Source organism: Salvelinus fontinalis, chromosome 9 (assembly GCF_029448725.1).
Source record: "Salvelinus fontinalis isolate EN_2023a chromosome 9, ASM2944872v1, whole genome shotgun sequence".
NCBI lineage: Eukaryota > Metazoa > Chordata > Actinopteri > Salmoniformes > Salmonidae > Salvelinus > Salvelinus fontinalis.
The window spans coordinates 50,597,509-50,612,083 of NC_074673.1; the positions used below are offsets into that span (position 1 = coordinate 50,597,509).

The window sequence follows — 14,575 nt, forward strand, 5'->3', positions numbered from 1 at the left end:
TATGTGCCTGACTCTTATTGGCTAATTCAGACAGTATGACGCTGTTCAAAATCCAATGGTGAGATGCCACACTTTGTTTAGAAGCCCAGTAATTCACATCCTTACCATCTCCACTAATAGCCCTTTCTCTTTCTGTTTCGAACAGTGCCTCCAACATTGGGCCTAGCACATTATCACATTAGGAGGGTTTCCAAAAACCGGCTTTACATTTTAATTTGTTCCTCTTTTGGCACGTTTTGCAATGTTGAAATTGTTTTTCTTCATTGTTCTCGCCGGGGCTGCCCGGTCGAGTGATGTGATAGAATTCTCTGATGATGATTTCGACAGTAAAATTGGAGATCACGGGATGATTCTAGTGGAATTCTTTGCACCATGGTAAGGTCTACAGAAACGCATAGCTAACTACATTCTGAGGCTAAATTGTTACAATTTTGTCTCCAGTGAACAGACACTGTTAGCTAGCTAGCTCTACTGCCCAGTTACTCGCGTAAGAGGAATACATAAAAAAAAGTTAATGCTCTATAGAATTGAATTGTTGACTTTCTGGCTGTCAACTAACTGTTAGCTAGCTACTAGTTAACTATATGTATCAACGTTAGCTAGTTGAGGAAACAAACACTTTTCTAACGTTAACGTTACCTACTTAATGGTTAGCTCACAACATTTGCTAGCAAGTTAGGAAGTGAATGTTAAATTGTCTACAGCCTAGCCATAGTGACCCATTTCTGCTTATTTCTAACATGCACTTTGCTAGCTACATAGCGTTGCTCGTTATCAAATATCATATGTTATACTAGCTAGCTGGGTGTCTCAGAATGGGCATAGCTAACGTTAGTATGTAACTAAGTTGGCAACTTTGGATGTGGCCTGGCAAGCCACAGTGTTTAATATAATAGAAAATTTAATTTAATTTCGTAGGGTTTCAGGTTGATCATGAGTTTACTCAAATGTAACTTGTTTACCTCTCAAACCTAACTTGGAGGCTATAAGCGAACTAAAATGGGTTTAAAATCACCTTACATTAGTAAGTTTGAGGCTTGGCATACCACTTTTGTAATCTTATGATTGGCCATTGAAGTTTGGGTGGCTACTCCTGATTGGTCCCCAGAACAGTTAGTAGGCAGTTCAATGCTGTCAAACTTGAACACGACTTAATCTTTGATCAGAACCATCTATCCTTTTCAAGATAGTTAAGATTTGATAACTTCATTCACAGATTTGTATTTTCCAGCAATAATGTGGATTTCCTTTTTCCTCAACATTGCAGCTGCATTTATTAAAACGTCAATTTACACCCATCCATTTAATCCATCATGGTGGTATCAAATTCCGCCTGCTTTTAAAGCCCACCCCTCTAGATTTCAAACTAAGGTCTGAATGGATTATTAACGGCAACATAAGGGTCAAGCTTTTTATTGTTTTACTGATCTCCGTTTACCTCACTTGTGTGTCCCTTAGGTGTGGCCATTGTAAACGACTAGCTCCGGAGTTTGAGGTGGCAGCAACACGTCTGAAAGGCATTGTCGCATTGGCCAAGGTACTTTAGTCACTTAATGCACCTACCGTTTGTACATTAAAATGTTACCTTTGGATTACAACCGGTTGTGTGACATCCCCATACTCCTGTAAAGACAGCCATGTCTACAAGGTTTATAAACTGAGTTAGTCACCTAGTTTGTGCTCTTTGTCACATTCACTAAGTAATGGCCACCTGTCATTGTGCTTTAGGTCGACTGCACGGTCCAAAACAATGTGTGCCAGAAGTACGGAGTTAGCGGTTATCCAACACTGAAGATCTTCAAAGACGGAGAGGATGCCGGTGCCTACGATGGGCCCAGAACTGCAGGTATTTGGACTTAACATGCCGAGTCTTGACCTGATGCGCTTAGATACAAAAGCATAATAACTGCCTGTCATCCACCTATTGTATGTTTTGACCAGGTATTTCAATGGTCTCTCTCTCTGTCAGATGGGATTGTGAGCCATCTAAAGAAGCAGGCTGGCCCATCTTCCGTAGAGCTCAAGACCGAGGCAGATTTTACGAAGTATGTCGGAGACCGTGACGCAAGTGTTGTGGGTAGGTTTAGCCTTTGGAAGTTGACCTCTGCATAAATAACCAAAACTAAGTTTTTCTACTTTTGCTTTTGTTGTCAATCATATTTGACTGTATGGCGTATTTCCTGTGTCTGTCCTGTCCAGGTTTCTTTGCTGACGGTGGAAGCCCAGCCCAAGCAGAGTTCCTTAAGTCGGCCAGTGCCCTCCAAGAGTCCTTCCGCTTTGCGCACACCAACTCTGGGGAGCTTCTCCAGAAACATGGCGTGGAGGGAGAGTGAGTGCTCCTCTTAACATTGTGTTTTCTCCACTTACCTCGAGGGTAGACCAGCTTTAAAAATTGCAGATGGATTGTGACTTCTATCAATGTAATTGTCTGTATAATTTCCAATCCCCCATATTTGTTTGTTTATTATGATTATTATATTTTCCTAACTTTACCACCCCTCCCCTAGTTGGAGTAAACTAATGAACAACAACACTTAGGCTTCTACTTCCAGCTCACGCATACTATATACGTTTTACAAACACTATATTTTACATTGTTAGGTTCTAATTCTCAGAGTAAAAAACTCAATGGACACTATGAAAGCTCAACTAAGTTTATTCTTCCCAGATGATCGATACAGCTGCATTAGACACAAACCTTTTCACACAAGCACTGATATTTAACCCTTCCTCCTAGGCTGAGTGTCCACTTATACATCTGTACAAACATTGTCTTTACTGCTAGGCAGGACACTGAGTGGTACGGCCCAATCACTTTTTTATTTCTCCCTTAGCATGACCTGACCTGATCTCGACCCCCCCCCCCCCCCCCCCCCCCCATCACTAATCCATGGCTCTCTCTCCTTATCAATGCCACGTGATCGCTTCCCTGCACTCAATATTTCAATAGGTTATCTGATATCATGTAAACGTTATACTTTACCCCCTCTCCCTCAGTGACATGAATAAGTATATTTCATATTCTCAGAATCCAACATTGGTTATTTTGTTTGTTTTTGGTCTCATCCTTCAGCTTCCCTCAACCCCTCCCATTTCTGAATACCATCCAGATGATTTGCTATATATTAATCAGCTCTGATGATTCACTATAATTCCATTGGTTGTGAGAATTTTGTATAATTTATATTGAAAAACTCAAAGTTTTGAATCTGGCGTCGTTTTGGTTATCAGTTCATAAACCATGTTTGAGTGTCCTTACCTGTTGTGTCCCGATCTGACTGCTTGTGTTCTGTTTTATTGCAGGGGAATCATTCTGTTCCGTCCAGCACGCCTCAGCAACAAATTTGAAGAGAGCAGTATCAAGTTCAGTGAGGACAAGTTCACCAACGCTATGATCAAGAAGTTTATCCAGGACAACATGTGAGTTTTACCACAAAATGTTCCCCCTCGTGTTGCCAGCAGGTAAAAAGCATAGGCAGTTTGAATGGATTTTTGTTGTTTGCTTATTTAATGAGTTCTTGGAAGATGCATGGGCCAGTTAAGACCAATTTCTCTGTGATGAGCAGCCTTTTTATTTTTGCTCAATCCCACAGTCGAGATGGTGAATTTTTTTTACCAAGTTGTACCTCTTTTACAATGCATTTTGGATGCTGACATTAATGAAACGAGTTGTACCTCTTATACAGATTTTTTTCTTTTTTTTCTCCCCGTCAGCTTTGGAATGTGCCCCCACATGACTGATGACAATAAGGACCAAATGAAGGACAAGGACCTGCTGGTGGCCTACTATGATGTGGACTATGAGATGAACCCCAAAGGCTCCAACTACTGGAGGAACCGGTAGGGTCCCTAGTAAATAACACTTATTCCCAGTAGGGAACCTTCTTTGTGTGCGTTAGTGTATTTTGTTCTAGCTGTCAGTCCCCAAGACTAAACTTGTACCTCATTTTGTGTACTCTGAATGCCGGTTTCCTGGACACTGATGGGTAAAGCATGTTCAATGAAGATTTGCAACAGATTTGCATACAAGTGGACTCTTTTGGGATCCATGACAAAATGTTCTAAAGCATTGTTGTATGTGTTAAGTTCATGTTTTAAGTATCCCTATATTTCTGTTATTACGGGGCTATCACTCAGTCAAGAGTGCGCATGCGCAGGAAGTCTAGTGGTTGTTGGACCTAGCCTCGAGTGTGATGGCTACTTGGAGTGTGTTCATATAGTATAGTAAACTTTGTTAAACTGGAACTTTGTCGTTGTGTCATTTCGAGTTAACATTGGTAGCAGAAGATGGCTTCTAACTACAACGTGCCACCTCGCTTCGACGAGAAGAGGTCGTACGAAAGTTGGAAAAATGAACTGGGAATCTGGATACGCGTTACTAATCTGGAGGCGAAAAAGCAAGCACTTGCAGTGGTATTATCGCTGGAGGGAAGAGCGAGAGATACAGCACTGGAAATATCCGTTGAGGATTTGAACAAGGATGACGGTATGGGAACTTTGATCACAGCACTGGATTCTGTATTTCTCAAAGAAGAGAAAGACCGTGTCTACGAGGCATATTCAAACTTTGACAGTGTTACGAGAGATATTTCGGTTGCAATGGCAGACTACATCATTGATTTCGAACAGAGGTACAATAGGATGCGCAAGTATGACATGGTTCTCCCAGATGCAATGCTAGCGTTTAAGTTGCTAGACACTGCTTGTCTAGATGGTAGGGAGAAACAGTTGGCTTTGACTGCTTGTACTGTGCTGACTTTTGCATCTATGAAGTCGGCACTAAAAATAATATTTGGTGAAGACGTCTGTCGCGCCAATAACAGATGGAATGCAAGTGAGTGACGCAGCATATTACACCGAGCAGCACAGAAAAGGCGCCAACAAGTCACGTTCTCAGGACAACCAGAAGAGGGCGCCATTTCCAGGCACAAATCCACTGGACAAATTTGGAAGGAGATCGAAATGTGCAATTTGTCAAAGCACTTACCATTGGGTTAAAGACTGTCCTCACAAAAATGAACAAGTTAAACTAACAGAGGAAAATGTAAACACAGAGGTAGAGCAGTGTAACATTACACTGTTTTCAAATGAATCTGATACTGAGATTTTTATAGTTGAATCCTTAGGATCTGTGGTGATTGATACTGCATGCACACTGACAGTGTGTGGTGAAAAATGGCTTGATAGCTATGTCAGTGAACTAAACATGAAGGAAGTACAAAATATGATTGACACACCAAGCAACAGAGCTTTCAAATTTGGAGATGGGAGAATTGTCCATTCTACCAAGAGTTAAGATACCAGCAAAAATTGGTCAGACTAAGTATCACATTGAAACAGAGGTGGTCCCTACAGATATCCCCTTACTATTAAGCAAAGCTTCACTCAAGAAGGCAGGGGCTGTACTAGACATAAAAAATGACAAGGCAGTGATGTTTAAACAACCAGTGACTCTTGAACTTACTACCTCAGGTCACTATTGTGTAAACATTTTGGACAAAGACATCACACAGAGTCCATGCAAAAATGAGATTCTGACTGACACGAAGCACATGGAGATTCTGACAGTCACAGAGAACATGAACACAAAAGACAAACACAAAGTATTGTTAAAGCTTTACAAACAGTTTGGACATGCTACAGTTGACAGACTTCAGAAGTTACTCAGGAGTTCTGGGAATAATGATGATGAGAGTATTTCCATTCTACAGCAGATAGTTAAGAATTGTGAGACATGTCAAAAATACAGCAAACCTAAGCCCAGACCAGCTGTTGGTTTGCCACTGGCTTCCGTGTACAATGAAACAGTGGCTGTAGATCTACATGAGTTAGGACCAAGTGTGTGGTACCTTCACATAATCGACCACTTCACACGCTTTAGTGCTGGAAGCATTGTGAATACAAAGAAACCCAGTGAAATCGTCAAGCACTTCATTCATTCTTGGATATGTGTGCATGGCCCGCCACAGAAATTGTACAGTGACCAATGGAGGAGAATTCAATAATAATGAAATAAGAGAAATGGCAGAGAACTTCAACATGGAAGTAAAGACAACTGCTGCATACAGTCCATGGAGCAATGGACTTCTTGAGAGACACAATCAAACACTCACAGAGAACATGCTGAAAGTGAAGCAAGACAATGGATGTAACTGGAACACAGCACTAGATTGGGCTTTGATGGCAAAAAACTCAATGCACAATGTTCATGGTTACAGCCCATATCAACTAGTGTTCGGGCAGAACCCTAATCTTCCCTCAGTACTGGTTGACAAGCCACCAGCACTAGAAGGGACCAGTGTGAGTGCATGGGTGGGACAGCACCTTTCAGCACTACATGCAGCGAGAAAAGCATTCACTGAAGCAGAGTGCTCAAAGAATTCGCAGGGCTCTGCGGAAAATAGCTTCGACCCACCGATGAGAAGTACGAGACTGGAAACAGAGTGTACTACAAACGAGTTGACTGTCAAGAGTGGAAAGGACCGGGAGTAGTCATTGGCCAAGATGGTGTGGTGATATTTGTGAGACACGGAGGCATCTTTGTCAGGGTGCATCACTCAAGATTGCGGAAAGTAAATGATCAACAAGATAGAGGGGCTGTTGCTGAGAATCAGTCTCCTAATGAAAATGACAAAAAGGACACAGTAACAGACACAAACCTACCAGATGTCACATCCAATGATATGGACACTGAAACTGACACAGGAAATGGAGCAGAGACCTTCAACCATGCCACAGGTAATACTGTTGAGGGTTCAAATGATGAAAACATTCAACAACAGCCACATGTGTTAAGAGAACATGGTTGTTCCAATCTGAACTGGACAAACTGTTAAATACATGGACAGAGAAAGTGGTATTCCACACACAGCAACCGTCATTGGAAGAGCAGGAAAAGCCAAAGGAAAACACCAGAACTGGTACAACTTGCAGTACTCTGAACCAGCTACACTTTCTGGTACAACAGGGTCAGCTGACCTGTCACTTGTAGATAATCTCAGAATTGAATCAATGGAAAATCGAGAAAAACAGAATGACATTCAAAATGATGATGTACTTGAAACAAAGGACGTGTCATTTGACTCAGCTAAGCTAGATGAGCTCAGTAATTGGAGGAAAAATGGAGTGTTTGAGGAAGTCAAAGACATTGGTCAAAAATGTGTCTCAACAAGGTGGGTGTGTACCCTTAAAGAATCCTTAACTGGAATAGTGCCCAAAGCACGTCTAGTGGCTAGAGGTTTTGAGGAGCTGGCTGCTAAAGAACTCCCAAAAGACTCACCGACATGCGCCTCAGAGTCACTCAGATTGCTGATGTCAGTGATCTGCCAGAAAAAATGGAAACTTAATTCCATAGACATCAAATCTGCATTTTTGCAGGGAACAGAGCTGTCAAGGGACATTCACATCCGACCTCCGCCCGAAGCTAAAAGTGAAGGAACACTGTGGAAACTAAAAAAGTGTGTGTATGGACTGGCAGATGCATCACTCTACTGGTACAACAAAGTCAAGGCAACAATGCTGAATACAGGTGGAAAAATGTCACAAGTGGACCCTGCAGTCTTCTATTGGCTTGATCAAGACTGCAATGTGACTGGAGTACTTGCCTGTCATGTTGATGACTTCATCTGGGGTGGCTCACAGACCTTTGCTACAACTGTGATTCCAAACCTCAAAGCTGTTTTCCAGGTCGGCCGTGAAGAGCATGATCATTTTTGTTATGTTGGCATAGAGTTTATTACAGTTGATGGAACAATACTGATGCAACAGGAGAGCTATATCAAGAATCTTCAACCCATCCACATGGATTCTTCAAGAGCCGTACAAAGGAATTCCCCTCTATGTGGAATTGAAGCTGATCAATTGAGGTCGAAGATAGGTCAAATTCTATGGGTTGCTAGACAGAGTAGACCTGATGTGATGTTTGCAACTTGGCATCTAACACAAAACACGCCACTGTACAAACCATTCATGAGGCAAACAAAGTTGTTCGTAAACTGAAATCACAAGTGACTTTAAAGTTTCAGCATGTTGGAAAAGATGACTCTTTGAAACTAGTTGTCTTCAGTGATGCTTCGCTAGGGAACCTTACAGATGGAGGCACACAAGGTGGACATCTAATCGTGTTAATGGGTGAAGGAGGAAGATTCTCACCTATCTGTTGGCAGTCAAAAAGGATCAGAAGGGTTGTCCGAAGCACACTTGCTGGAGAAACACTTGCTCTTGCGGATGGAATTGACAATGCGATCTTTCTTGCAACTCTGTTCTCAGAGCTTACCACTGGTGAGACAAAACGGCACATTCTACCTGTAGTTTGTGTCACTGACAACTACTCATTAGTTGATGCTGTGAAGTCAACCAAGTCTGTCACAGAGAAAAGACTTCGTCTTGATTAGCAGCATCAAGGAACTTATTCAAGCACAGAGAATCCAGCGGATTCTGTGGTCGACCACAAAGGAACAGCTTGCTGACTGTCTGACTAAAAAAGGAGCATCCAGTCTTGTGCTCCTACAGGCTCTCAGTAATGGAAAGTGGCAGCTTGAGTAATACAAATAAACTGTCACACAACCCATTTGTAATGGGGATCTTGAATAATACTTGGACATTTAATTATGTTGTTGATGTTTTATTTGTCTTTAAAGAAAAGGGGGAGATTGTTAAGTTCATGTTTTAAGTATCCCTATATTTCTGTTATTACGGGGCTATCACTCAGTCAAGAGTGCGCATGCGCAGGAAGTCTAGTGGTTGTTGGACCTAGCCTCGAGTGTGATGGCTACTTGGAGTGTGTTCATATAGTATAGTAAACTTTGTTAAACTGGAACTTTGTCGTTGTGTCATTTCGAGTTAACAGTATGAACCCAACTCCCTCTCTCTCGCTGTCTATAGGGTAATGAAGGTGGCCAAGAGCTTCCTGGACCAGGGGAAAACGCTGAACTTTGCCGTGGCCAGCAAGAACAGCTTCAGCCACGACATCTCTGAGATGGGCCTGGACGCCAGCTCCGGAGAGCTGCCCGTGGTCGGCATCCGCACTGCAAAGGGAGACAAATACGTCATGGCCGAGGAATTCTCGTAAGTGTCACTCACCATGCAACTCAAAATGGCACTTCGGACATGGTATCCCTTAGGTTAGGATGACGTAGAACTGGGCGATATAGACACAAATGTGATAAATTGCGATTCTTTTTTTTGGGGGGGGGGGGCTAGAGCTGGGAGATATGGACAAAGTTATATCGTGATAAATGTAACTTTTGCTCGATAACAACAAATACCATAAAAACATTTAACAGACAGTTGCTTTACATTACAAGCGGCAGGGCTCTAGATTTTTTTTATTTTCTTCCCAGTGTCAAGACAACTGAGATGGTGGTCTAGGATTTTAAAAAAAAAAGTAAACTCTTTCATCTAGGACATGCATCATTGATATTTTTATGTGCAACCTGTCAAAATAGGATCCAGAATTGTCAGATTTATTTTTCGCTCCTCAGAGAATTTGCTGACGTCTTTGTGCACATTGGCCTAAAGGACGTATTATTGACCACCTGAGGAAGTGGGAACTCAAAACACTTAGCTAGATTGCTAAATCTAAAATATGGTATTGTTGCTAAATTTATGACTCTATCAGTAAATGTTGGCTAATGTCCTACAAAAATTGTCCAGCGCTAGTTCTTGCCTACTTGATGCAGGGCTATTCACTGCGTACGGTGTGCTCCGCGGCACATCAAAACCATACCACACTACAGCCTACTCCGGTTGTAAAGTGGCGCCATGAAATCAGAATTATGAGGTGAGGCATGTGTGATGTACTCTCAGGAAAGCTGTTACACTCCTCACTGTAACTAGAACGACAGTAGTTTTTCAGTCTTTTTCCTGCAATAGCATTTTGAGCAACGGTCATACAATGCCTTCAAAGTATTCACGCCCCCTTGACTTTTTCCACGTTTTGTTGGTGCAGCCTGAATTTAAAATGGATTAAATTGGGATTTTGTCACTTGCCTACACACAATACCCCACAAAGTGGAATTATGCTTCTCTAAATTTTAATTAAAAAAAATACATAACCTGAAATGTCAATAAGTATTCAACCCCTTTATGGCAAGTCTGAATAAGTTCAGGACTAAACATTTCCTTGAGTCACCTAAGTTGAATGAACTCATTCTGTGTGCAATAATAGTGTTTAACGTGATTTTTGAATGACTACCTCATCTCTGTACCCCTACACACATCTGTAAGGTCCCTCAGTCGACCAGTGAATTTCAACCACAAAGACCTGGGAGGCTTTCCAATGCCTCGTAAAGAAATGGACCTATTGGTAGATGGGTAAAAATAAGAAAAGCAGACATTAAATATCCCTTTGAGCATGGTAAAGTTAATAATTACACTTTGGATGGTGTATCAATACACCCACCCAGTCACTACAAAGATACAGGTGTCCTTCCTAAGTTGCGGAAGGATTTCATTCAGGGATTTCACCATGAGGCTAATGGTGACTTTAGTTAGTTACAGAGTTTAATGGCTGTGATGGGAGAACTGAGGATGGATACACATTGTAGTTACTCCACAATACTAACCTAAATGACAGAACGAAAAGAAGGAAGCCTTTACAGAATAAGGCACTAAAGTAATACTGCAAAAATGTGGCAAACAATTTACTTTTTGTCCTGAATACAGTGTTATGTTTAGGGAACATCTGCTACAGCACATTACTGAGTACCTCTCCATATTTCCCAGCATAGTGGTGGCTGCATCATGTTGGTGTGCTTGTAATCGTTACGGACTGGAGAGTTTTTCAGGATAAAAAAATAAACTAAATGGAACTGGGCACAGGTAAAATTCCTAGAGGAAAACCTGGTTCGGTCTGCTTTCCACCAGACACCGGGAGATTAATTCACCTTTCACCAGGATAATCACCTAAAACACAAGGCCAAATCTACACTGGAATTGCTTACCAAGAGGACCATGAATGTTCCTGAGTGGCTGAGTTAGATTTTCAAGCAGATTTAAGTCAAAATCTATGGCAAGACCTGAAAAATGGTTGTCTAGCAATGATCAACAACCAATTTGACAGGGCTTGAAGAATTTTGAAAAGAATAATGGGCAAATGTTGCACAATCCAGGTGTGGAAAGCTCTTAGAGACTTACCTCAGAAAGACTTACTGCTGTAATCACGGCCAAAGATGATTCTAACATGCATTGATTCGGGGGGTTAAAATTAATTAAATAAATATTCATAATTTTGTTTTTACAACCATTTGAATTTTTCTTCCACTTTGACATGAGTATTTTGTGTTGATTGTTGACAAATGACTAAATCCATTTTAATTCCACTTTAACACACCAAAATGTGGAATAAGTCCAGGGGTGTGAATACTTTCGGAAGGCACTGTATATTTGTGGTTCTCAAAATGTGTCTTTGCGCACAGTGGGGAGAGGGAGTGAGCGTCGGCAGCCGACAGGGACAGGTAGATGCTTTCATAGCAGGAATCAACATAATGCATAGGCTATTACTGTTGACCAAATAATGGTTCTGGAACAATCTACAGGAATGTTGTGTATCAAAATGACCAATGTAAGCCAAAATGCTTTGGTAAGAGGAAGACAATGTGGGTGTATCGTTCCAGCTCTACGGTGACAAACTGGTTAATGATTTAGTAGTTATGAGTTTATTGATCATAAAAGTGCTACCTGTAATTTACCTAGGGAATTCACATGCACTCATCACCTTCACGTAACAGTGAGTACAACCTGCCATTGAATTCCATGAACATTTCAAGCGTCCCTTGAAGAATGTTAAAAAGCACTTGGGGCTTTTGGAGCCAAATTTGTGACATTTAAACTCTGCGGCAAAGGATATCATGTACACTTTCCACCCAATATAGAAGCACTAATGGGTCTTGATGACCTCTGTAGAAGTAGAAACGTCATGTGTCTGGGTTTTATTTCCCCACGTGTTATTCCCTACTCATTCAGTCCAATGTCTTGGTCTTCCACAGACGTGACGGCAAGGCCCTGGAGCGTTTCCTGCAGGACTACTTTGACGGCAAGCTGAAGCGGTACCTCAAGTCTGAGCCCATCCCTGAGAACAATGACGGCCCCGTCAAGGTGAGTCAGCACTTGAGACTGAAATTGCAAGTGGTTTTAAGGGTGCTCCCAAACCAGGGGGAAAAACACAGCAACTCAAATGATTTCCAGTGAGAGCAGTGTGTTGTGGGAGGGCCTAGGTTTATGTTGTGCTGTCTGAGAGATTCCCCGAGTTTACGCCATTTAAAAAAAGCATGGGTTTTCTCAAGGTTTGTCTGTGTAAACCATTCTCACCAAGGCCTATTTTATTTTTCCTCTGTTCTCCAGACTGTGGTGGCTGAGAACTTTGACGCCATTGTGAACAACGAGGAAAAGGACGTGCTGATTGAGTTCTACGCCCCGTGGTGCGGCCATTGCAAGAGCCTGGAGCCCAAGTGGAAAGAGCTGGGAGAGAAGGTAAGGGCTACTTAATTTTAAATCTTCTTTACTATGTCATGGCCATTCTACATTGGCACGTGAGACTAACCCTTTCCCTCCCCTACCTCACAGCTGTCCAGTGATCCCAACATTGTCATCGCAAAGATGGACGCCACAGCCAATGACGTGCCATCTCAATACGAAGTCAGGGGGTGAGTGATAAGTCTTCAAGTCAGAACTATTTGGAAAGTGCTTGACACACACACAGGACCTACAAGTCAAACAAGTCCTGTCTGTTACACCCTGATCTTCATGTTTCCCCCCCCCCCACCACTGTTTCAGATTCCCCACCATCTTCTTTGCTCCAGCTGGACAGAAAATGAGCCCAAAGAAATATGAGGTTCGTCCCGATTATACATAACATATACGGCTTGGGTTAAAGTATCTGGCTCATGTAAGACTCAAAGGGTACTCCCGCTTAGACCTCATTTTCTCATGTTGATGCAGCAGCTTACCTGGCTTGATGTTTTTTTTTTTCAGGGTGCTCGCGAGGTCAGCGACTTTATCTCCTACCTGAAGAAGGAGGCCACCAACCCTCTGGTGGCTCAAGAAGAGCAGTCCAAGAATAAGCAGACCGAGCTATAGAAGCTCAACTGGAGCCAACATTCCGAGGCGGGAAACACTGACAGAACTCAATTATATTCCAATCTTTAGTGAACTACAGAATGCTCTGAACCCTCCCTTGGGTCCTGCTGCTCTGGGAACACTGGAAGGTGGTGGTGGCCAGGGCCTGCCTGATTTTTAAATGTATGGAAAGATGGACAGTTTTGAAATTGAGATTATTTCACCTGGTCTGTACCTCTGATGCACTTTGGTTTGATACCAATTTCCAGTCATCAATTGTTTAGTTTTTTTCTGAAAGCGGGGTGGTTATGGTTATTTTATTTTGAACCATGTTTTTGTACATTTTGGAAGGATTGGGAATAAAAGGCCCACAAAACAAAAAGGCATGTTTTTATTTGAATTTTGGGAGAAATGTATCTTTTCAGTCAGGTGTATAGAACATTATCAAGCTGTGTATGACCCAAGTAGTAGGATAGAAAACATATATAATTCCTCAAGGAATTATATGGTAATTAGGATCGAAAACATATTCTTCAAGACCACAGGGGACCATTCTATAGAATGTTGCACTTTTAATGGGAGTGTTTTTATAGCTTACTCCTTGACCTAAAAGCATGTTCCATGGAGATACTCTATTGAAAGGGTGTTTAAGTCCAGGAATAGGCTTATTCTGTTTTCAGGAAACTGGCCTTGATTGTGGGAGGCCATTTCCAGAGACACCAGTGTGCACTGTCTTTTGTAACAAAGTCAAGTGTAATGGTTTATTTTCCTCTTGTGAAAACAGTTTGTGCTTTGCAGATGTTGCTGTGTAATGTCATTGATCTTTGAGCAGAGGTATGAAATTCTGCTGTGACCACTGATTCATAGATTGAGCACCTGAATGGTTAAGAGCAGGGGTACTTGAGTACTATTTGAGAAGGTCCTGTCACATTTCCTAGGTGGCAAAGGTCTGGCTACAGACAGCTATATCGAACTGCTAATACAGTTTGTGGTGGCAGGTAGCCTAGAGGTTCAAGCGTTGGGCCAATAACCAAAAGGTTGCTAAATTGAATCCCCGAGCTGACAAGGTAAAAATCTGTCGTTCTGTACCAGAACAAGGCAGTTAACCAACTCGCGCAAACGAGGCCGTCATTGTAAATAAGAATTTTATCTTAACTGACTTGCCTGGTAAATAAAAATACAGGACTTGTAAAGGCCCAGTGCACTATTGTGAAACAATATTTTTGCCCTAAAATATAAATATATATATATATATATAGTGTGTTTAATTTATTTTCTATTTTCGGGGGGGGGGTGTTGCCGCACCCTCAGTACCCCTACTTCCTGCTGCTATGTCTCTGAGTTCCAATCTGTTTGAATCAGACTTGAATGTTGGAATTAACTGATCTTCCTCTCCAGTAGAGGGCAACATCTTTTGGGATTTTTCAGCACATTTTGTTAACCTGGAAGTTATTTTGTGAAATGACACATCAGGCCACGAGTTGGTATTTTTCTCTGATTGGTAGGATTGGTTTAACTA

At 41.8% G+C, this 14,575-nt stretch overlaps 1 protein-coding gene across 1 annotated transcript; it reads left to right on the top strand.

Moving 5' to 3' along the window:
• The first annotated feature begins 80 nt into the window (after nucleotides 1-80).
• LOC129862796 (protein disulfide-isomerase A3-like) lies at nucleotides 81-13,438 on the top strand. Its single transcript, XM_055934773.1, has 13 exons — nucleotides 81-375; nucleotides 1,459-1,537; nucleotides 1,729-1,846; nucleotides 1,970-2,077; nucleotides 2,200-2,329; nucleotides 3,304-3,420; nucleotides 3,715-3,840; nucleotides 8,884-9,066; nucleotides 11,988-12,096; nucleotides 12,343-12,471; nucleotides 12,565-12,644; nucleotides 12,775-12,832; nucleotides 12,973-13,438. The coding sequence occupies exons 1-13, from the start codon at nucleotides 242-244 to the stop codon at nucleotides 13,075-13,077; spliced, it is 1,476 nt and encodes a 491-aa protein (XP_055790748.1). The 5' UTR covers nucleotides 81-241; the 3' UTR covers nucleotides 13,078-13,438.
• The last annotated feature ends 1,137 nt before the right edge of the window (nucleotides 13,439-14,575 follow it).